The 22,488-nt window shown below is 45.4% G+C and overlaps 1 protein-coding gene across 1 annotated transcript in view; it reads right to left on the bottom strand.

Annotated features, from left to right (window-relative positions):
* Nucleotides 1-20,724: 20,724 nt before the first annotated feature.
* LOC103251787 (putative uncharacterized protein FLJ37770) overlaps nt 20,725-22,488 on the bottom strand; it is a 21,963-nt gene continuing 20,199 nt past the window's right edge. The window contains 2 exon segments of the mRNA XM_008050410.2: nt 20,725-20,779; nt 20,781-20,983. Of these exon segments, the coding sequence (XP_008048601.2) occupies nt 20,725-20,779; nt 20,781-20,983 (258 nt within the window).

Here is a 22,488-nt window from a genome sequence, read left to right as displayed (position 1 = left end):
CATTTGGAACCCAAGTGGCAAAAATACTGTTTGTGCTCTGGATGGTGATTTGACACTGATGAATGACTTGATCATTTGAAAACTAAAGGGATTTGCAAATGAAAATATAATGATATAGTCTCACACATTGAGTTTTCCCCAATTCATTTTTGAGGGGGAAAAAAAACCCTTTTTTCGAAGACTCACTTGAGTGCTAAGATGCCTTAGGTGAGGAGCTGATGATAATCAGTAATTATCCAAGGTGAGATCCAACATATTTTATAAAGATGGAAATAATAACCCTGCCAGAAATGAAAATCAGCTATCATGGGGGAGGGGGCTATAAATCCAAACATAATATCCAACTTGTCTTCACCTCAGAGAGTTTCCAGCTGTTTTATGACATTCTGCTGTGATTTGCCAGAGATGAAATGCATTTTTAAAAACTCTGCTCCGGCCAGCTGAATGAAAGGCTTGGAACCATATTCTCTTTCAAGAAGTGTTGAGCACTTGTGAAGTCTGCAGAGGAATAGTAGAAGGTGTCCACTTTCTTGTCAGTTCCAATTAAGATCTTTTCTTTGCAACCCCAGAGTTGATCATTATTTTCTAGTGAGCTAGTGGAAGATCAAGTCAGGTTTCTCTCGGGTTGAAAGGACACTTGTTGAGATGCTGGGCTTTAAATATGTTGCTTCAAGGCTAGCAATTTAAATACAAGCCTTGCTGAAGGCAGAGGTAATAAAGGAACACATGGAGAGCCCAGGGGGTATATGTGTTGAGACATAATTGTTGAAGGAAATGGTCCAGATAATACTTATATGAGTATATGCACATCTGTGCGTACACACACACATACGCGCGCGCACACACACGCACACACACACACACACACACACACACACACACACCCCTGTGTTGAAGCAATACAAGGCAAGTGGTGGTGGCAGCAGTTAATCTCACTGGATTACAGTTAGATTGGAGACTCCTTGAAAGAAAGGACCGAGGCATTGTGAGCTCTGAATCCCCCAGCAATGTTGAACAAGCGACTGCCATATTAAATCCAAGAAGACAGCAGTATGAATGTGTGCCATTGTCTCCACAGTCGCACACAACTGCCTACGGTGCCTCAAGAGACCTCGCACCTTCACACCTGCCCTGTGGCTGAACTCTCTGAGTCTTCTCCGCCCATCCCTCCTGTTCCCTTCAAAGTCTATCAAAATCGTTTCTTAGTCCATCTCGTTGTCTTTTGAAAATAAATCTCCGAGCACAAATGGAGGCAGGGAATGTTCTTGGAAGCTAGAGAAATCTAGATTTGAATCCGGAGTCTACTGCTTTCAAGGTCTTGAAAAAGTTACATCACCTATTTGTGCCTCAACTTCCTCCAGATGGGTTTTTGGTGAAGCATGTGAACCCCCAGGCTCAGTGACTGACACAGGTTAGATGATCAAGCAATGACTGTTAGCCTTATTCACCTTCCTCTGTGAAACCCAGCTCAGCGCTTAATAAATGTTCACTCCCTCTGCCTTAAACATTCTTTAACATTTCTCTTCTTTAACATCTCTCTTAGGTTTCTTCCGCCCACTCTACCACTACTTTATCAGATGTAATCACCCCTCTGCTGTTCCATAGTGCCTTGCTTATGCTTCTTTTCTAGCACTTATATGTCGACTGTGCCATAACTCATTGTGTTTCCCTCCCCCCAGCTGAAAAGGCCTCCAGGGCACAATCTCCAGCAACTAGCGCCAGGACTAGTGTAGGACAGACATTCCATAAATGATTGTCTAATTGAAATATAACACTTAATCCAGCATTCCAGGAGGCAGGGTGAGCATGTAACATGTCCTCTCCCAGCAAGTGCTGAATGGTTGAAGTAGCAAGGAGGAAATATCCCTGCAATTAAGTGTTTCAGAGTTGATTGCTGTCCATCCAGCCCAAGTAAGCAGAGCATCAACTTCCAGATGTCTTGGTTTCTCCCACTTCCAGCCCAGCTGGACCCGAGGAACAGTCCCATAAGGGTAACCCAATATATCTTTTTTTGGATGATCTGATTAGAGTGTGAAATACTTCCTTTGTAGAAAATGCACAAGAGTGAGGTTTTTCTCTGTTTTTGCAAATGACAGAAGATGAGGGAATGAGAGGAAAACTGAAGCCAGAGGAAAATCTATCACACCCCAGGAGATGAAGAGTACAAAAAGCTGACACAATGGATATTGTCCTGGGTCAAAACTTCAGAGTCTGAGCCAGAAAGGACTGTACACCCTTGAATTGCTCTTAGGAAAAGAAACAGAAGCAATAACAAAACAAAACAAAATAAACAAACAAGAGCTTTCCCAGAAACGATTCTTTGCAGTACTATCTGTACCAGTGAAGAGCTGGAAGCAACCTAAAAATTCAATCCAAGTCAACAAAGATTTTTTGAGCTACCAAATGCAGGTCACTGGAGTTATGGAGACTTTGGGGAGGCTAGACTTCTTACCTTAGTCCATTGTTCTGTCTACTCAGTTACTTTTTTTTTTTTTTTGAGTTGGATTCTCACTCTCACCCAGGTTGGAGTGCAGTGGCATGCTCCTGGCCACCACAGCCCCAACCTGCTGAGTTCAAGTGATCCTTCCGCCTCAGCCTTCCAAGTAGCTGGATCTACAGGTGCACGCCACCAAGTCCAGCTACTTTTTTAAAAAAATTATTGTAGAGATGAGGTCTCGCCAAGTTGCCCAGGCTGGTCTCGAACCCCTGGACTCAGGCAATCCTCTTGCCTCGGCCTCCCAGAGTGCTGGGATTACAGACTTGAGCCACCACTCCCAGCCTTCAATTGCTTTCTTCCTTGGGAAAAGTACAGTGTTTCAGTGTGTTCAACTAAGGAAGCAGAACTACCATGAGTCAACAGGTAAGGGATTTATTATAGGAATTTGAACTAATACAGGTGTGGGAGTAGTAGAGGAAGTGCCACTCTGAGAGTGGAGAGAAGCAGGGATCTTTGAGGTCACCAACTAGTCAAGCCCAGAAGAAACTGAGCACACCCAGCTGCCCTCAATGGGCTGCAGAGGGGAGCTGATGGAGAGGCAGAAACAAGGCACTATGGAACAGCGGAAGACAATTATATCTGATATAGTAGTGGTAGAGTGAGGGAAAGGAACCATAGAGAGATGTTAAAGAATGTTTAAGGCAGACCATTAACATTTACTAAGCACTGAGCTAGGCTTCATAGAGGAAGGTTAGCAAGGTTAACAGTTTATTCTTCCAGAAGCCCGTGAGTCCACAGCCAGCTGTCTGGGATGGGCTTGGAGCTATTATTGGTCAGCAGGACCAGCAGTTGGGAAGAGCTGGATGTGGAGGAGGAAAGGGAGGATAAGCCAGAACCTGCTGGCACCTCCTGCCTGTTGTTGCTGTCACGAACTACTATGATCCTCAGAGAGCAATGGCTGCTCATTCACTTCCACTCCCACATCTCGAGCAACTATCACTCTTAACCAACTGTAACCTAGAAACATACAGTTGCAGTTTAACCAAACTGACACAGAAATTTTCTCCATAACCAGAGTCGTTTCTGTCTTCTCCCAATTTTCTACAGGAGAAAAAGACTAGACTTTTAAGTCTGACAGTCCTGGTTCTGATCCTGGCTCTGCTCCTCTCTAACTGTGTAACTTCAAGGAAATGACCATTTCTGGGCCTGAATAGGTCAGGAGCCCTTCCCTGCTACAGCATTTATTTAATTTTATTGTCATTCTTGATTTATGTGTCCATTTCCTCCACCAGCACAGGGGTCATATCAGATTCCCCTCTGTATTTATGGGGCCTAACAGTGAGTGCCTGGCCTGGAGTAGAAGCGCAGTGGATGTTTCCTGAGAGAATGGATCCTAGAAACAGAGAAGACAAACGTATCAGACTGTCAAGCTGGTAGTGGAACTTAGAACTAAGCAGTGAGACCCATCTCTGTACCTGTCACACTCAAGACCCTGTAAAATCGGGCTCCAGATACCCTCACCCCATTTTCAGCTTGTATCTTAACCCATTCACCACATTCCACCTCCAAGACTGTTTTAATCATCCTGGTTCCTATCCTGGGCTTGACTTCTGTTTATAACCTGCTATCACCTCTTAGACCTATTATTTGAAATGTTAAGGCTTCTGGCTGTCTATCTTGTTTGCATTTTCATTTTCTTTTTTTTTTTTTTTTTTGAGTCAGAGTCTCACTCTGTCACCCAGACTGGAGTGCAGTGGCCACTCCCGGCCACCGCAGCCTCAACCTGCTGGGCTCCAGCGATCCTTCCGCCTCAGCCTTCCGAGTAGCCGGAATTACAGGCATGCACTACCACGCCCAGCTGATTTTTGATTTATTGTAGAGATGAGGTCTCACCAACTTGCCCAGGTGGGTCTCGAACCTGCGAGCTCAGGCAATCCATTCACCTCAACCTCCCAAAGGCGCGGGATTACAGGCTGAGCCACCGAGCCCGGCTTCATTTTCATTATGTTACTTTCTTGGCATATTTCTCATCCCCTGCCCTTTGTTTTCAGGTCAGAGACTCCCTAGCCTCAGAGAGTTCTCAGGCTAGTAAACTACAGACAAGGTAACCAGCAATTCCAAGACAGTATGATAAGAAGTCTGGTTGAAATTTTCAGGGTATTGTGAGAGCACAGAAAGAATGAAGAGCACCTAATATTAGAAAAAGAAATGTGACTGACAGAAGGAAGTGTAGCTTGATCTGAGTCATGAAAAATTGCATAGGGGGCCAGGGCACGGTCACTCATGCCTATAACCCCAGCACTTTGGGAGACTGAGGCAGGAGGATTGCCTGAGCCCAGGAGTTTGAGACCAGCCTAGGCAACATAGCCCTTGTCTCTACAAAAAGTAAAACAATTAGCTGGATGGTGGTGTGCACCTGTAGTCCCAGCTACTTGGGAGTTTGAGGCAGAAAGATCGCCCGAACCCAGAAAATAGAGGCTGCAGGAAGCCATAATCATGCCACTGCACTCCAGCCTGGGCGACAGAGTAAGACCTCAACTCAAACAATAACAACAACAAAGAAAAACTGCCTAGGAGACTCAGGCAGAGAAAGAGGACATACATTCTAGACAGAGACCAACAATGCAGAGTTATGAAGATCACAGAGTTCGGGATTTGGGGACCACAGGCAGGCTGGTATGGTGAGAAGAACGGAAAAGCACACCTGGGAAGTGGAGGGAAATGAGCAAATGTCAGGTCATGCAAGACTTAAGTACCAGGCTAAGGAACTTAGATTTGATCCTGTAGGCCAGGGCTTGCACGTTATGAGGATGCTTTGGCCCAGAGATGTGCTGTGTTTGCCCCATATAGTTTTTTTCACTTATTTTGCCAACATTTAATAATTGGGAGATTTCACAGATAATTCTGAATCTTTGGCTTCTGTAGAAAAATGAGACGGTTTGGCCATACGACGCTCCCACTCACTCCCATGTGAGCTGTGCTGTTTGTCCTTCTTAAATGCTGTCTGTGTTTTGTAACCCACTAGTCTCCACCACACCCTTCTGTCATCATACTTGCATTCCTGTTTTTCTTTAGGGGAGGAATATTTCTTAGTACCAGTATTTCTGTGAAAAGCAGGGAGATGGAGGCTAGACCACAAGAGCCAGGCATTCCAGAAAATGGGGAACAGCATGTTTCTTTGTGGAAATAAAAAAATGAAGTGTGTCCTTGGGGAGACTGCAACTTTCTCTTACGCCCATTTCCCGTTGCTTGTTTATGTTACCTGCAGGATTTGCTATGTAAAGAGCGATGACTTCACAGGGTCATCTCACTTTCATAAAATCTTGCGATGCTCACAGACCATCACGAAGGAATGTGCCGGGCGTGCTAGTCTTAAGGAAGGTGTAGGCGACATGTACATGTCTGGCCAGAGCTTGCGGAAGAGAGGCCAACACTGACTCTGAGTCTCAAATAAGCGATGAATCAAGTAGAAAGAAATTGAAAGACCCCAAAAAGGAATTGTCAGGGACCATAAGCAGCTAATGGCAGGAGTTCTCTGCAGCCGCTAACAGCACTGAGGAGGTACAGTGCTACCCCCACTCCTGAGTTAGGGCCAAAAGACAGAGCCACTCCCTGTAATCATGCAGAACTGGCTTCATTTTGCAGTGAGAGGGTTACTGGATCCTTCGGATCCCCCTACCCCTGCTCCCCACTGCCCCACCCTCACATCCTGGGACTGCAGTGTACTTCCAAGTATCTAAGCCCCCAGCCTGCCCAGAGCTTCTGAGCACCATGTAGCTGATGAAAGGAGGCTGCCTTGGGCTCCCTGGGGACCTCCTGTCTTCGGTGTTGATTCCCTGCAGCTCACTTTGGCAGTCCTACCTCCTCTCCCTGTGTAACTGATCCTGGTTCTCTGGCTCTGTCAGCGCCTCTGCTATGTACACTATGACATGTATGAGCCCCCAGTCGGGTGGGAACCCTTGGAGTGGGATGTGCGTTTCCCAGGCCACTGAAGCTGTCTTTCTGCAGGAAGCCAGATGCTGGGGCTCTGCTAGTCTTAGAAACAGGGCTTAAGCCGGGCTTGGTGGCTCAGCCTGTAATCCCGCGCCTTTGGGAGGCTGAGGTGAGTGGATTGCCTGAGCCCATGGGTTCGAGACCCACCTGGGCAGCGAGACCTCATCTCTACAATAAATCAAAAAATCAGCTGGGTGTGGTAGTACATGCCTGTAATTCCGGCTACTTGGAAGGCTGAGGCGGAAGGATCACCAGAGCCCAGCAGGTCGAGGCTGTGGTGGTCGGGAGCGGCCACTGCACTCCAGTCTGGGTGACAGAGTGAGACTCCAGCTCAAAAAATAAAAAAAATTTAAAAATTAAAAACAAAAACAAAAACAGGGCTTCATTATGCTGTCAGGGAAAGGAGATCCCTGTGTCTTCACATGATCTCTCTGCTCCCATTTTTTTCCCACATCGATTCTGCTTGTACCTGCAGAATTACTGGACATTAAAGTATAATGCTAAGTATGTCATGTTTCTGATAAAAAACCTCCATTGTCTCGTCATTTCCTACCAAGTTCAAACCATGTTATCTGCCCTGGCATGGCAGACCTTGCCCAGCATGACCCCAAAATGCTTTTTTCTAGGCCTATCTCCCACTATACATAACAATTACTCCAGCCAGAATGACACTTAGCATCCTCTGCAAAAATGACAATTTTTTGGTGGGGGGCAAGGCATGCTCACGGCCACCGCAGCCTCAACCTGCTGGGTTCAGGTGGTTCTTCTGCCTCAGATTTCCAAGTAGCTGGAAGTACAGGCGTGTGCCACCACACCCGGCTAATTTTTTTATTTATTGTAGAGACGAGGTCTTGCCAATTTGCCCAGGCTGCTCTTGAACCCCTGGACTCAGACAATCCTCTCATCTCCGCCTCCCAAAGTGCTGGGATTGCAAGTGTGAGTCACCGTGCCCTGCTTAAAAGAAAATTGCTTTTTTTTTTTTTTTTGAGTTGGAGTCTCACTCTGTCGCCCAGAGGGAGTGCAGTTGCCGCTCCCAGCCACTGCAGCCTCGACCTGCTGGGATCCAGCGATCCTTCCGCCTCAGCCTTCCAAGTAGCTGGAACTACAGGCGCACGCTACCACGCCCAGCTAATTTTTTGATTTATTGTGGAGATGAGGTCTCACCAAGTTCCCCAGGCGGGTCTCATACCGGCGGGCTCAGGCAATCCACTCACCTCAGCCTCCCAAAGGCGCAGGATTACAGTCTGAGCCACCGAGCCCGGCTGACAATTGCTATTTTTTAACTTCAGTTTTTCTCTCCCTTCCTGCTCATTTCCGGCTTTCTAAAGCTGGAAATTCTACAAATTTCATCTCAAGCCATCTGTCGATGTCCCTAATGACTCCAATCATATGTCACCTCTTCTTGCTTGAGGTATCTGCCACACATTGTGTTTTCCTTTTAAACCCTGGGTGTCATCTACTTAATTACATGGCCACATGCCTTAGCCTTTATGTTAGACTAAGCTTAGACAACAAGGGTTATGGACTACTCATCAATATCACTGTTCCAGGACAGGGCCTGGTGAAAGCATGAGGCTCAGCAATATTTATTTGACTTGATTGTGTTCCCTCTTCTTGCCATATAGTTAGGTAGATTTGAAAAAAATCTTCCTGGTACCTCTAATGTAATCCTCAACTCTTCAGCAAGGCAATGACTATTTACTTATTTATTTTAAAGATATGGAGTACAGTTCAGGATTAGGTATACAAATGGTCATTGTATAGGATTAGGTATATAAAGTTTGGACCTGACTTTAGTCCCTACTTCATCTAGTTAGAGATAAGGTACTCTTTTGATGAATTGTACCCTCCACCACCTTCCCTGGTGGTGTCCTGCTACTGCCCATCCCTGGAAATGGTTCTTAGTTGTCATTTTGTCCAATCCAGCGTTTGATGATAGGAATCTCTGCCTGACATTCCTGCCAGGGGATGATGCCAAGTAATTTCCCACTATGGCGGGTGGAAAAGTGATTAGGCTCATCCAGGTGGGACTAAATACCTGGAGCAAGAGAGGAATTTCATGCACGGAGGCATCAGTCCAGCTGTGTTTCATTGAGGACCAAGCTGTTCTTTTCACCAAATGTTCTCAAGTCCCAGTAGCAAGAAAGCCCCAGTCTCCTGGTAGCAGGGGACCAAGGCCAAGCCAACTCATGTGTCACTTGCAACCATCCTCCCCTGCATCGTGAGGCTGTCCTACCTCATCTTCATGGGAGGTAGGTGACATCATATTTTAAGTACCATACATTATAGATTCAAGCTTCTTGGAATTTCACCCCAGAAATTGGGACCAAATAAAATGTGAAAGAAAGAGCATGGTCTTTGGTGCCAGCTAGATCAGGTTCAATTTTCATTGTTTTGCTTAGTATGATGTAGTTAATCACTCTGGAGTTAAGCAGAACTAGGTCCAAATTTCCCATCTCTGAGATTTTGGGAAAGTTACACAACTTCTCTGAGCCTTTATTTTCTAATATATAAAACAGGGACAATAACACTGTCTTCACTGATTTGTAGTGACAAATTAGAAAATACACATGTATCAGCTAGGATGTCTTTATTTGACAAGTAACAAAAACTCAAAGTGGCTCAAACAATAAGGAACATGTAATATATCATATAACAAAAAGTCCAGGAGCAAGGAAGTTTCTGGATTGATTAAGTCATCAAGGACCAGGTTCTTTTCATTTTAATATTCTTCATGCTGGGTGCAGTTGCTCACGCTTGTAATCCCAGCATTTTGGGAGGCCAAGGCAAGAGGATTGCCTGAGCCCAGAAGTTTGAGGCCAACCTGGGCAACATGGCAAGACCTTGTCTCTACAATAAATTGAAAATAAATTAGCCAGGCATGGTGGTGCACACCTGTAGTCCCAGCTACTTGGAAGGTTGAGGCAGAAGGAGCACCTGAGCCCAGCAGGTCAAGGTTGCAATAGCTGTGAGCATGCCACTGCACTCCAGCTTGGACAACAGAATGACACTCTGACTCAAAAAAAAAAAGCAAAAAAAAAAAAACCACCTCTTCCAGCCTCAGTCTGTAGTCTTTCCTAGACTGGCCTTCCTTGTGGTCATAAGATGGGTGCCACAGTTCCAGACATCACATCCAGACCCTATAATATGCAACAACAGGAAGGGATTGTCTCTTCTTTGTGTCTTTCTAAGAGTAGGAACTTTTCCCAGAAACTCCTCACTGATGTTCCCTCTCATATCTTTGACCAGAGCTTGGTAACAAATTCGCCTTTAATCTAATCACTTATATCGAGGAATGGGATTGCTATAGTTGACTTGGTCAATCATACTGGAGATAGAGTCTCTTTTATTTAGGGATTGATAGCTGGAAGGATGGATGTTGGATAGGCAACCAACAGAGTTCATTATAGCATGGAACCTGGCATATAGTAAGCATCAAGTATTTGTTAACTATTGTATTAACTCTTACTAGCAGTTTGAACTTAGTCAAGTCACAAATCTCCTGGGGCCTCAATTTCCTAATCTGTAAAATGGGTATAGGATTAACTGATTTGTTGGATGGTTATAAAGTTAAATTAGAGGATGTATGTAAAGTCTTTGGTGCTTAGTAAGTGATAGCTGCTTATACTTGTATATAATTACTGCCAGAGGTCATGGGTGGCAGGTTGAGGTCTCCAGCAAAGGTTCCTGGGCTTGGCCCCAGCCTGTAAAGCTGAAAAGCATGAGCGCTAAAAACAGTTCATAATTACTATTCTGTAACTGTGATTCTGCATTTTAATTTACCAGACCTTAATCCTACAGGAACAGTTATCCATGCCTAGTTGGTGTCAGGAGACCCAGCAAGACAATGATTTCTGCCAGGATACCCACTGCGCTAGCCCTAGAGGGCACTAGAGGCATCTTGCCTTCCCTACTGAAGGATTTGATGGCTCAAGATGAACAACTCCAACAACCACCAAGAATGAGCCTCATTTTTGGGGTTTGAATCCTCAACTCAGTATGGGAGTTTGATTCACACAGCACTGAGGATTTTGGCTGTGTCAGATTCAGGTTCCCATCCCAGCTTTCCCTCTTACTAGCAGTGTGACCTGAGGCAATGCACTTTGCCTCTCTTTGAATGCCATTTTTCATACCTGTAAAATGGGGGTACAGCCTAGCCTTTTATCACCTTCCCCTCAAACTCCAGCCACTGTCACTTGGGATGATCTGCTGTTCCTGAACAGACCCCACTGTCTCCCCACTCCGAGCTCTACCAAGGCTACTTCCTCTGCCAGGGTCAATGCCAGCTCCACCTCTGTTCTCACCAATTGGGATGCAGTTCAGGTCAGCACCTCCTCTTTCTCCATCTCCTACCCACAGCTCAAGTGATCCCAAAGCACCTTGCACTTATTTCTCTTTTTAAAAAAACTTTATCAGCACTTAAAAAAATTTTTTTTAGCAGGAGGTGGTAGCTCATACCTGTAATCCCAGCACTTGGTGAGACCTCTTCTCTACAGTAAATAAAAATAATTAGCCAGGTATTGTGGTGCATGCCTGTGGTTCCAGCTACTTGGAAAACTGAGGCAGAAGGATTGCCTGAGCCCTGCAGGTCGAGGCTGTGGTGGCTGTGAGCATGCCACTGTACTCCATTCTGGATGACAGTGAGACTCTGACTCAAAAAAAAAAATTATTATTTTATTGACACAGAATAGATGTACATATTTTCAGGGCACATATGATAATTTAATACATTCCTATGATTTTTGAAGATTAAATCAGTGTAATTGGGATATCCATCTTCTTAAATATGTGTCCTTTCTTTATCCTAGAAACATTTAAACTATTTTATTCTAGCTATTTTGAAATATACAATGGATTATTGTAAACTATAGTCATCCTACTGATCTATTAAACACTAGATCTTATTTTCTCTGTCAAACTGTATGTTTGTACCCATCAATCAACTTCTCTTTATTCTCCCTCTGCCCCTCCACCCTTCCCAGTCTCTGGTAACTACAAGTCTACTCTCCATCTTCATGAGGTCCACTTTTTTAGCTCCCACATATGAATGAGAACATTAAAATATTTGTCTTTCTGCCTGGCTTATTTCATATAGCATAATATCCTCCAGTTCCATCCATGTTGCTGCAAATGACAGATTTCATTCCTTTTTATGACTGAATAATATTCCATTGTGTATATACACTACATATTCTCTGTCCATTCATCCATTGATGGGCACTTAGGTTGATTTCATATTTTGGTTATTGTGAATGTGCTGCAGTAAACATGGGATGCAGGTATGCATTTGATATATTGAATTCCTTTCTTGTGGATATATACCCAGCAGTGAAATTGCTGGATCATATGGCAGTTCAACTTTTAGTTTTTGGAGGAGCCTCCATACAGTTTCTCTTTCTTCTTTTTAAAAAATTATTATAGAGACGAGGTCTCACCAAGCTGCCCAGGCTGGTCTCAGAACCAGTGGGCTCCGGCAATCCTCTCACCTCCTCCTCCTAAAGTGCTGGGATTACAGGCATAAGCCACCGTGCCTGGCTCCATACAATTTTTCATAGTGGGTGGACTAATTTGCACAACAATGTACATGGGTTCCCCTTTCCCCACATCCTTGCCAGCATCCATTCCCTGTCTTTTTAATTTTTTTATTATTTTTTTATTTTTATTTTTTTTGAGTTGGAGGTCTCACTCTGTCGCCCAGACTGGAGGGAAGTGGCCGCTCCCGGCCACCGCAGCCTCGACCTGCTGGGCTCTGGTGGTCCTTCCGCCTCAGCCTTCCGAGTAGCCGGAATTACAGGCATGCGCTACCATGCCCGGCTGATTTTTTGATTTATTGTAGAGATGAGGTCTAGCTGCCCAGGCAGGTCTCGAATCCGCGGGCTCAGGCAATCCACTCACCTCAGCCTCCCAAAGGCGCGGGATTACAGGCTGAGCCACCGAGCCCGGCTCCTGTCTTTTTTATTAAAGCCCTTTTAACTGCGGTACCTTGCACTTATTTCTACTACATGTTCTCCCAGGATTAGAACTCTCGTATACTTCTCTGTCTTTACCACTAGACTGTGAGACCCTCAGTCAAGAGCAGGGTCCCTGATTCATGTGTTGCTTTACTGACAGATGAGTAGAGTGTTGAAGTGTTATTGCTGCATTGACATCTTATCAGTGAAGGGGAGTCCCACAGTTTCCAGGGAAGTTCCATGGTGTTGTGTGGGGCCCCAGATAGCACCACAGAATCTTTCGCTCTCCCACCCTCCTTACCCCTGGGATCCCAACAACAATAAAATAGCAGGATGTTCTCCTTCCTTGGGAGACTATCCCAGCAAGTGGAGTATTTCAATAAACAAATAATAAACACGAAACAATAGGAGAGGAAAATGTGGGCCCCCAAGAGGAGGATTGGAATCAGGCTTGGCAAGAGGCTGTGAATACATCCAAAGATGACAGATTTATGATTGAGAGTTTGTGTTACCTCATGGACCTTGCCTGACTTCAGTATAATCGCACGCAGAGCGGGACCATAGAGCCAATGTGATGTGGAGGAGGTGGGACACCTAGATTCATCAGACTTGAAAAGAGTTTGGGGTTTTTTACATTGTCTTCAAACACAGGCTTTCTGAATGGCTTTCTGGGGGGATGGGGGGGTGTGAATGTGCCTTTATGCACATGCGCACTCACTCTCTGTTTTCCTCTCTCTTACAACATGCATACACTCTCATATGCAGGGATTGGTTTTTTTTAAAGGACATCACATTCCCATGCTACTCCAAGAAAGTAGATAGAAAAGAGACCCTTAAGTGTCTTTTTTTATTTTTCTGTAGCTCGAGGGGATTTCTTCATTCCAGATTCTTGTATTTGCCTGAGTTGAGCCAAATGTCTCCATTCCAAATCCCAAGGTCTCATTCCTTCCCATTCAACGCCCTCACTTGCGTGTAAGAAGCCTGGAACACCTGTGATTTCTACTTACATTATAATTCTGCACCTGCAGCATCAGAGTTTGGGTCTGATGTTCAATTATATTAGTCCCGCGACTATAATAGGTTAAACACATTATTTTAAATCCTTAACAGAAGCTCTTTGGTTCTCTGAACATGCCTCGAACTGAGAGTTTTGAAACCGGAGCTTGCAGTTTTCTTTTGCTTAGAACTTCAGCACAGTCAGAAACGGCCAGCCCACCTTAAAATCCTTGTTCACAATCCTCACCTTAATAGTCCATGCCAGCAGCCATTTGGTCTCCCAAATAATTGCCTTCAGTAAGTATTTGATGCCAGGTATTCACAGGTGCAGTTTCAGTAACTTTTGCTACTGCATGCCAGGGACCACTAGTTGTTAGGATATGCTGTCCACTAGGGGCTACATGTGTCCCCTTACATTCATGTTGAATGAGCCAAACTGCAAGGACTAGCCATTCTCTGACCCTGAGTCATCTATGTAATTAGTCACAAAGGCAATTAGGTAGGTGACTGCAGTGTACAGCTATTCACTCTCCAAGGAGCGGAGACTGGCTTCTGAAATGCTTGCTGTAAAAGATGCTAAGCCCTTGGCCCAGGGGTCCCAGCAACAGCACAACTCCATTGCACACACAGCTGCTTTTTGGGCCATCGCATCACCCCCACGGGACCTGGGGACAAGAAAACCAGCCCTGCCACGCTGTTGACCCTCGTGTTTGCTGTGCTGTCTTTTTCTGATCCACTGATTCTTATTGTCTACCTTCAGCACCTATGGCATTGTAGCAACCCAGCTTGGAGTCCGTGCCATCTTTCATGAGGTTCAAGCTCTTCCCCGACACAGTATTGCATTTTTCACTGGCAATGAGGTCATCACTGAATTCAAGCCCACTCAGGTCCTGTTATAATCCCCAGAGTCCCATCTCGAAGGGTCAGTTTCCCATGACGTCTTTCAGTGAGTGTCCCATCACGAAAATACATCATTCTAGATCTGTGCTGTCCAATACAGTAGTCATTAACCCTGTGTGCCTATTTACATGTAAGTTATTAAAATTTCAAGAGCTCAACTGCCCCATACAGCTGGGTGACACTGTGTTGATCAGCACATGTAGGACTTTTCTGTCATCTCAGAACATCCTATCAGGCAGTGCTGCACTAAATTATTTCAAGCTGGAAGAGATTTAATACCAGAAGTTGTTTACAAAGATGTTGGGCACATGAGAGTAGCCCAAGGAAGAGAGGACTTGGAAAGGTTAGAAGAGAAAAAGGGAGACCAGAAAGGTGCTGCCCCCCTGGGTGAAGTCGGCCCACCATGGGTACTGGTCTAAAAGGGGCACTGCTGTGGATTAGGAGAAGCGGCTGAAGGCAGGACAGAACAAGCCTCTTCCCTCCACACACCTTTCAGTCTCCTGCCAACGCCTCATATCGGCAAAGGAGTCTAAAAAATACAATTTGCAAGTGTCTATACTTCCTGTATATTGAGGAGGGCAAAGAGAGTGAGAATATATCTCACAACAAACAAATACCTGCAGAGTAGGGATTTGATCAATAATAATATGATTAGAACAGGCGTTAGGGCCCCCTGACCTATAGCTTCTATCCATCCCTGAGCACTAGTGACTGCACCCTGCCCCTTAGGTTCCAGGCATATTGAATTGCTTTCAATTCTGTCCCACCACCTCTGTGATCTTGTTCCTCCTCAGATTTGCATATTCTGTTCTCTCTCTCTTCACATGGTGGCCATTCTCATCCTTCAGAGAGCAGAGCAGATGCCACCTTCTCAGAGAGACTTCTGTGACCTTGCCAACCTGCCTAAAATAGCCTTACCACCGCACCTCCCACCCTGCCCTTTCCCAACTTGCCACTCTGCTTAGTTTATGTCCTTGTTTCTATTGAAAGTTATCTTCTGTGTTTTTTCTCTCTCTCCCCTCACTAGGATGTAAGCTCCAGGAAGGCAGGGACCCTTTCTGTCTTCAGAACAATGCCTGGCATGGCTCAATAATCTGAACGAATAGCATGCCTCAGGTCTGAAATCTTTCCTATCTCCTTAGCTGGGTGAGGTATTTCTGCTATGTGTTCCCAGAGAATCCGCACATTTTCCATTGCAGCACCAAAAACAACTGTAATGACTTGTAACTGACCCTTCGCTGAACTATAAACTCTGTGAAAGCAGGGACCTTGTCCCAACTGAGTCTCCAGTGCCTGGGATATAGCTGGAAGTAACACATTGCCTGACAGATTTGGTCATCATACTGTTCTAGCAAAGAGTTTGGGAGAAGATTTAGTTATGGGTACAAAGAAACTAAGCAAAAGAAAAGAATAAGGCAATTATTAACTACAAGAAAAACTTAAATCTTAAATAATAGAAATATAATCACAGAGCCCTACATGGCTTGACTGTGAGTAACATTTCCATAGTCACAACCAGGGCCAACAGGACTACATTAGTTACATTGGACTGCATTGGTTGACGAAGTGTCGAAATATTTTTACACTGGTTGGTAAATAGTAGCCACCGAAGTTCCCTGAGTACCCCGTTTCCACTGCCCTGGATGCCCCTGTCCCTCATCTTAGAACTCCCTAGAATGTCCTAGGATCCAGCAAGTAGAGAGCCCTAGCGTGGCCAAGGACTCCAGAACCCTGCTCAAGAGGCAGCATCTGTTCAGTTCTGTCAATGCCTGTGCCGATCCGCAGCCTCCAGTCCTTTTTGGACACCACCTTTAGCTCCCCCAGCTTGCTCACCTCAGCCTTGTTTGCCCCACATACCATGGCTTGGGAGCCCTCCTTGGGAACTATCCAGAGACTGTTCAAGTGCCCACCTGGCTGCCAGCTTATAGCCAGCCTCACCTACTGCACATCAGTGTACACCTGAGTGTACCGCCTCCCCCAACAGGTTCATACCTCACCTGTAGTCCCAGAGGGGATGTTAGCATATCAGAGGGCAAATATTTTTAATGGTACTTGTGGTCATAATATGTAAATACTGCATAATAATTTAACCAAAAATTGTGATATAATTATATTGGAGAATGGGAGAGGAAAGCGGTATTAGAAAAAACTTCCACTGTTCAAAGTCAGTAGCTAACATCTGAACTTAAAAAATCAAGAAACAGGCCTGATGTGGTGGCTCACACCTGTAATTCCAGAACTTCGGGAGACCGAGGCAGGAGGATTGCTTAAGCCCAGGAGTCCTAGGCAATATAGCAAGATCCTGCCTCTACAAAAAAAAATTTTTTTTTTTTGAGTCAGAGTCTCACTCCATCACCCAGGCTGGAGCACTCATGGCCACCCCAGCGTTGACCCGCTGGGCTGTGGCGATCCTTCCATCTCAGCCTTCCAAGTAGCCAGAACTACAGGCATGCACTACTGTGCCCAGCTAAGTTTTTTTATTTATTGTAGAGACGAGGGCTCACCAAGTTGCCAGGACTGGTCTCAAACCCACAGGTTCAGGCAATCTACTCACCTCAGCCTCCCAAAGTGCTGAGATTACAGGATGAACCACTGAACCTGGCCAAAATTACTTTTAAATGAGCCAGGTGTAGTGGCACACACCTGTAGTCCCAGAGGCTACTCAGGAGGCTGAGATGGAAGGATCCCCTGAGCCCAGGAGATCAAGATTGTGGTGGCTGGTGATCGTGCCACTGCACTCCAGCCTTGGTGACAGAGTGAGACCCTGACTCAAAAAAAAAAAAAAAAAAATCAGGAAACAGCAATAGAGGTGTCTTGTTTGGAAAATATAGAGGGAAATACCAAAAAAAAAACAGCTAACAGAGTTCAAAGTGGCTAGTAGTCTCTGAGAAGCAAAGCTTGGGTTGGGGAGAGGTAGGACAGAAATCTACATTTTAAAAAATATACATTTTTAAAAATTATAAGTCTCTAGAGACAAGTTTGACTTTGAACCATATGCATATTACTCTTCTTTTTGGGGAGAACATTGAAGGCATCCTGATGAGAGTGGATGGTCATTGCAATGGCAATGACACAGAGATAAGGGGCTCCAAGAACATTCAGGAAGTGGATTGGCATAACCTGGTGACTGCTTGGTGCAGAGGGTGAGGGAGGGGGAGACAAGAGAGAATCGCACAGATTGGGGTGTGCCACAGGAGCTCGGGGATGACTGTCTCTGGATGAGCACTCTGATGCCAAGGGTCCCTCCAGGTACCACTTACAGCAAGAGGGACTAACCCTGCTTAGGGGATTGGAACTAGTTCATAGAGAAAGGATTATTTGAGCTGGATCTTGAAGAGAGAATAGAAATTTCCAGTTTCACAAAAGTTGACCTCTAGGGTGAGAGGGTATCTTCAGGGCAGGGTATTCCCGGGCAAGGGTGGTGGAGAATAATAGCAAGTACAAAGGTACAAAAGCACGGGAGCATCATCTTGGGGGGAAGCAGTGAGTTGTCTCATGCAGCAAGAGAGTTCAGGAGGCATGATGAGAGAAGATGGTGGGAAATAAATCAGGTATGGGAGATGTAGCCGGAGCACAGGGACTTATAATGTAGTCCAAGGCATACTCTCCCTCGAGCTGGTGGCAGTATAATGGGTACAAACCTTCTGGAAACACACATCAGAAGCCATTAAGATGTTTCTCTTCTGCGGCCTAGTGATGCTATTCCTGGGGATTGTTCCTAAAGAAATACATTTTTCAAAGGATAAGATAAGCAACATACGTTAAGATATGTATCACATCATTATTGGAAATAGGGAAAAATTGGAAAACAACCAAAATTTCCGTCAGAGGAAAATACTTAAGTAAAAGATGGCACATTCACCCAGTGACTAATAAATACACAGACTGGTACACCTGGCAGAATATAGTGGGCTCACCCAGGAGGCCTGCTGGGCCCAGGGGAGAGGAGATGGTCAGAGGCAGGCAAGAGACGAAAAAGCAGAGGGCGTGGCCATGTATTGAACATTTTCCTCTTGGTGTCTCACATAATGCTCACTGCAGTCCCAGGAGGGCACTAACCCCATCCCCTTCTTAGAGACAAGGATCTGAGCCTCAGAGATAGAGTGACCTGCCTGGGATCTGCAACATGATGCCAGGTGTCAACGAGGATTATGTTACCTGTGGAAATTCCCTTTAGATGACCCCTGGCATCTTTCTTCAGTTTTGGGAGAACGTTGCTAAGCCTGTGTGTGGACATCAGGGGCTGGCAGTAAGTAGCAAAATAGAAAAAAGCTGCATGATACATCACTAAGCAAGAAAAATAGAACCTGAAGTTGCATCAGGGATAAAAGTAGCGAAAAGAAGTTAGGCTGACAGAAACACCAGGAAGGGCAGGGAGAAATTGAAACAGATAACTTGTGACAACTCTCTCTCTCCTCTTCCTATTATTTTTGGAGTTTCCGTTTTTAACACTGTATTATTTGCACAATAAAAAACACTTCACAATGAAAGATGGAAAGACTGAGAAAATATGAGCCCCTGGGGTGGCCCATGGCCATGCCTTGTGTCCAGCTGCAGCTCTAGGCCTTCCAAACCCATCCTGACAGCAGCACTCATAAAAGAGAAGCTGGCTTCTTCTGGACAAAGGGGGGAAAGAGAAAAATGTAGTGCGTGAGCTTTGCCAAGAGGCTTAGGTTCTTTGCCATCATGCTCCAGTGTTGGTGTCATTGCCACATCTGCTGTGAAGCTCTTACCCGGGCTGGGGAGGAATGGCTGTGCCCTGGCACTTTCCAGCTCAGGAGTTTTTGCATCTGAAGGAATTGCTGTTCCCTGTTCATTTGTTGTTATCTTTCCTGGCTGGGGCTTGGGTTCGAGACTGCTGGAAGAAAGGCTAGTGTCAGATTCTCTCTGACTAAAGGACAGAAGCCAAGATGGCCTCAGTCAGCAAAGAGAAGAGCAAAACAGCCACATCCATGCCTCGGTTTCTGAGCCGAGGCCCAGGGATTTTTCTTTTGTTCGTGCTCAGAACTCCATACCTCACTTGAGTATATTTGACCCTTTCGATGACCATTGCTCTCCAGCTTCCATACATCTGCCTGTGCTTTCCCCTCACCTCAGCCTGGAGCTCCCTTTCTCATGCTTCCTAACAGAGCTAAGCCTGGCCCATCCCTTCATACCACTTCCTTGATGAACCTTTTCCCAGTCTCCTTTTTGGAATCATTCCCTCCTCTGGCTTCTAAAGTGTTTGATTTGTATCTTTCCTATGGCAATTGTATTTTTCTGTAGGACATTATAGTTATTTATGTCCATGTCTGTTTCTCTCACTAAATGGAGAATTTCTCAAGGTGGCCAAGAAACAAGTCTTATCCAACTCTGATTCCCCACACAGCGTGGCCAACGTCTGGCATATGGTAGGTGCTTAATCAATGTGTGAAATGTCATTAATTTACAATGGCTGAGTTCCCCCTCTTTCTGTGTCAAGGACTCTCTGGGAAAGCTGTTGAGAGTATAGGCAGATGACCAATTGGTTTTATGTCCAATTTTTTCCTGTGCATTTTGAGAGAGGCAGGAAGAGGAAGAGAGTTAAAGCTATCTGTGGATCCATATTCCAGAGATTTCAGCCAGTGCTCCTTACGGGGGTAATAATATGAATAATAGCTAACATGTGCAGACACTCTTACTTACACTTTCGCACCCATGAGCTCTACTGAGTCTCACAGAGACTCTAGGAGGTAGGCTGGGTGGGTAGTATTTGGTTTGTTCCAATGCTACAACTGAGGAAACCAAGGCTCAGAAAATGAAGTGATTTGCTCAAGATCATATCAACTTAAAGTAGGGCTGGGGCTCACACCCAGATCTATTGACTACAAATTCCATGCCCTGGTTGCTGAGGTGACAGGGCACAAGCAAGCCTTCTCCTTGATAAAGGTTTGCAGAAGGAAGGAAGCCCATGGTACACCGTGATGAGGTGGACTTGCATCAGGCCCCAGTTGTCACCCTCATACATGGCTACCTGCTCATCCAGGGGCTTAGCTCCTCGAGGGCAGAGACCATGGCTTCTGCTTTATTTCTCTCTTCAAAGCTCAGTCTTTGGCAAGCCCCACACTTCTGCTGGGCCCTGGTTTTCACGTCTAAAGTGAGGAGGCCGAACTAGAAGTGTAAATTGGGTCACATTCGCCCCAGTCCCAGCACAGAGCCTGGCCCACAGTTTCCATCAGCCTCCCTGTGAATGACTCCCAGCTCCAACACTAGGGGCCTCCAGGACTCCAGCTGACATGAAGCAGTGTGTACCGTGCACGTTGCAGCCTCTTCCCAGGCTGGCTGTGGAAACTGAGCCTCCTCCAGACAGCAGGGCTGCTCCGCTCACGCGGATCAAGCCCGGAGCCTCATTAGTCATGTCAGATGACATAGTTAACACTTGGGGCCAGCACAGTCAGTTCATCAAAAGCTCCTATGTGCCTGGCTCCGTCACTGCAGCTGAAGAACTACTGTATGTGAAGCAGGCAACACACCAGAGGAGCAGCCAGAGAACTTCCAAATTGGTTTTGATTAATTGCATAGACATGTCTTTAATTGGTGCCAGGGTAGCAGCCAGAGAACTTATGGGAAAGCAGGATGTTATGCTTTCGTTCCCTGAAGTCCCATAAAGCAGTGAAAGATGAGGAACAGAATCACTGCTCGTTGAAAATTTATCGACCGTGCAGACCCAGAAAACACAAATAACTATCTGAATGGAAACCTAACCTCATTTTCCCAACTCATTGGAAGCCATGCATGTTCCCCTCTGCCCTGCCTGCCTGCCGAAATGTGCAGCTGAGCAAAAGGTGTGATTTCTAAGAAACAAGTGCTTAGCACGGAGCCATCATCCTCAGCTGCCTGGGCCCTTCTGGAAAAGATGCCTGGAGGTATCTGGAAAGGCACCTCTCCTCAGAAACGCCTCTGTCTCCAGTCCATCACCAGGAACTGGCATCAGTGGCTGGTTTACTCTGAGAGTGGCATTCATTCACACATTCATTCTTTCTTTTCTACCCCTTGGAGATCTAAGACATGCATACTGAGTGTGTGCTACATACAAAGCCTTGCTCTGCTGTCATAGGGAATACAGAATAGAGTCAAGAACAAATGCTTTTCTCAGGAAAATGGTTATCTAGGGGAAGAGAAAGGATGGGCTGGCAGGGAACTAATGCATGATGGGTGGCATCACAAAGAAGATGAAGCATTGGCATTTGGCATTGAAAAAACTTGGGTTCACATCTCAGCTCTGATTCTTATTACTGAGCCGCCTCAGATAGACACTTTGATCCTCTGAGTTTGAACTACAGAATAGGATGATAAACACTTACTGCACATGGTGGCTGTGAGATTTGTAAGAGTTGGCATGGTGGAAAGCATCCAACCCAGGGCCTGGTACTGATCAATAAATCCTTGTCAATTCTGGATAAGTGTCACTAATGAGGTTCTGATAGAGTGAGAGTTCATACATTCCTGGAACAAAGGCCACTGATCACAGACTCTGTGCCAGGCTCTGTGCTGGACATTAGAGATTTAGACAGGAAGCTAAGACCTGCCCTTAGACAGGACCAAGGTCCACTAGGGAGTCCGATGATTTACTATGGTAAGAATGTCAAAGCATCACAGGTGTGTTGACAGAAGTCAGGGGACAGTGATCACTTCTCCCAGGAGAAATCAGGATAGATTTCTGATAGATTCCTGAAGAGGCAATGCTTGGCTAGGTCCAGACACATGAGAAGATTTTCATTTGCAGAGTAAGAAGAAAGCATATTCCATGCACAATGCCATGGATTCCTTCTTTTTGTTCTTAGAGCAAACAGAAGTTACCCCCTGGGATCTTGGAATCACCTGTTATCTTTGTAGGAAGTCCTTCCCCCAGATTTCCCCAAAGTTGGCTCCTTCTTGACATTGTAACCTGATATATATATGTATATTTTTTCATTTGTTAATTGTATGCCTCCCCTCTAGAATACAGGTCCATGAGAACCTGAGAGCCTGGTTGACTTTTCCTCCACTCTGTCAGAACATCTAGAGCATTGCCTGGCACATTAAAGGTGTTCAGTATATGTTTGTTGCATGAATAAATAAATAAGCTACAGAAGGCACAGAAGGGCGTTCTGCAATCAAGGGACTGTTATGAACACAGTGCCTGGCACACAGTGAACACTGATTTTTTTTTTTTTTTTGAGTTGGAGTCTCACTCTGTCGCCCAGACTGGAG

The sequence above is a fragment of the Carlito syrichta genome, unplaced genomic scaffold (genome assembly GCF_000164805.1).
Source record: "Carlito syrichta isolate Samal-C Ts95f unplaced genomic scaffold, Tarsius_syrichta-2.0.1 Scaffold145306, whole genome shotgun sequence".
In the NCBI taxonomy this organism is placed as follows: Eukaryota; Metazoa; Chordata; class Mammalia; order Primates; family Tarsiidae; genus Carlito; species Carlito syrichta.
The sequence above is the reverse complement of the archived record's forward strand: the minus strand, read 5'-3'. Positions and strand labels throughout refer to the sequence as shown.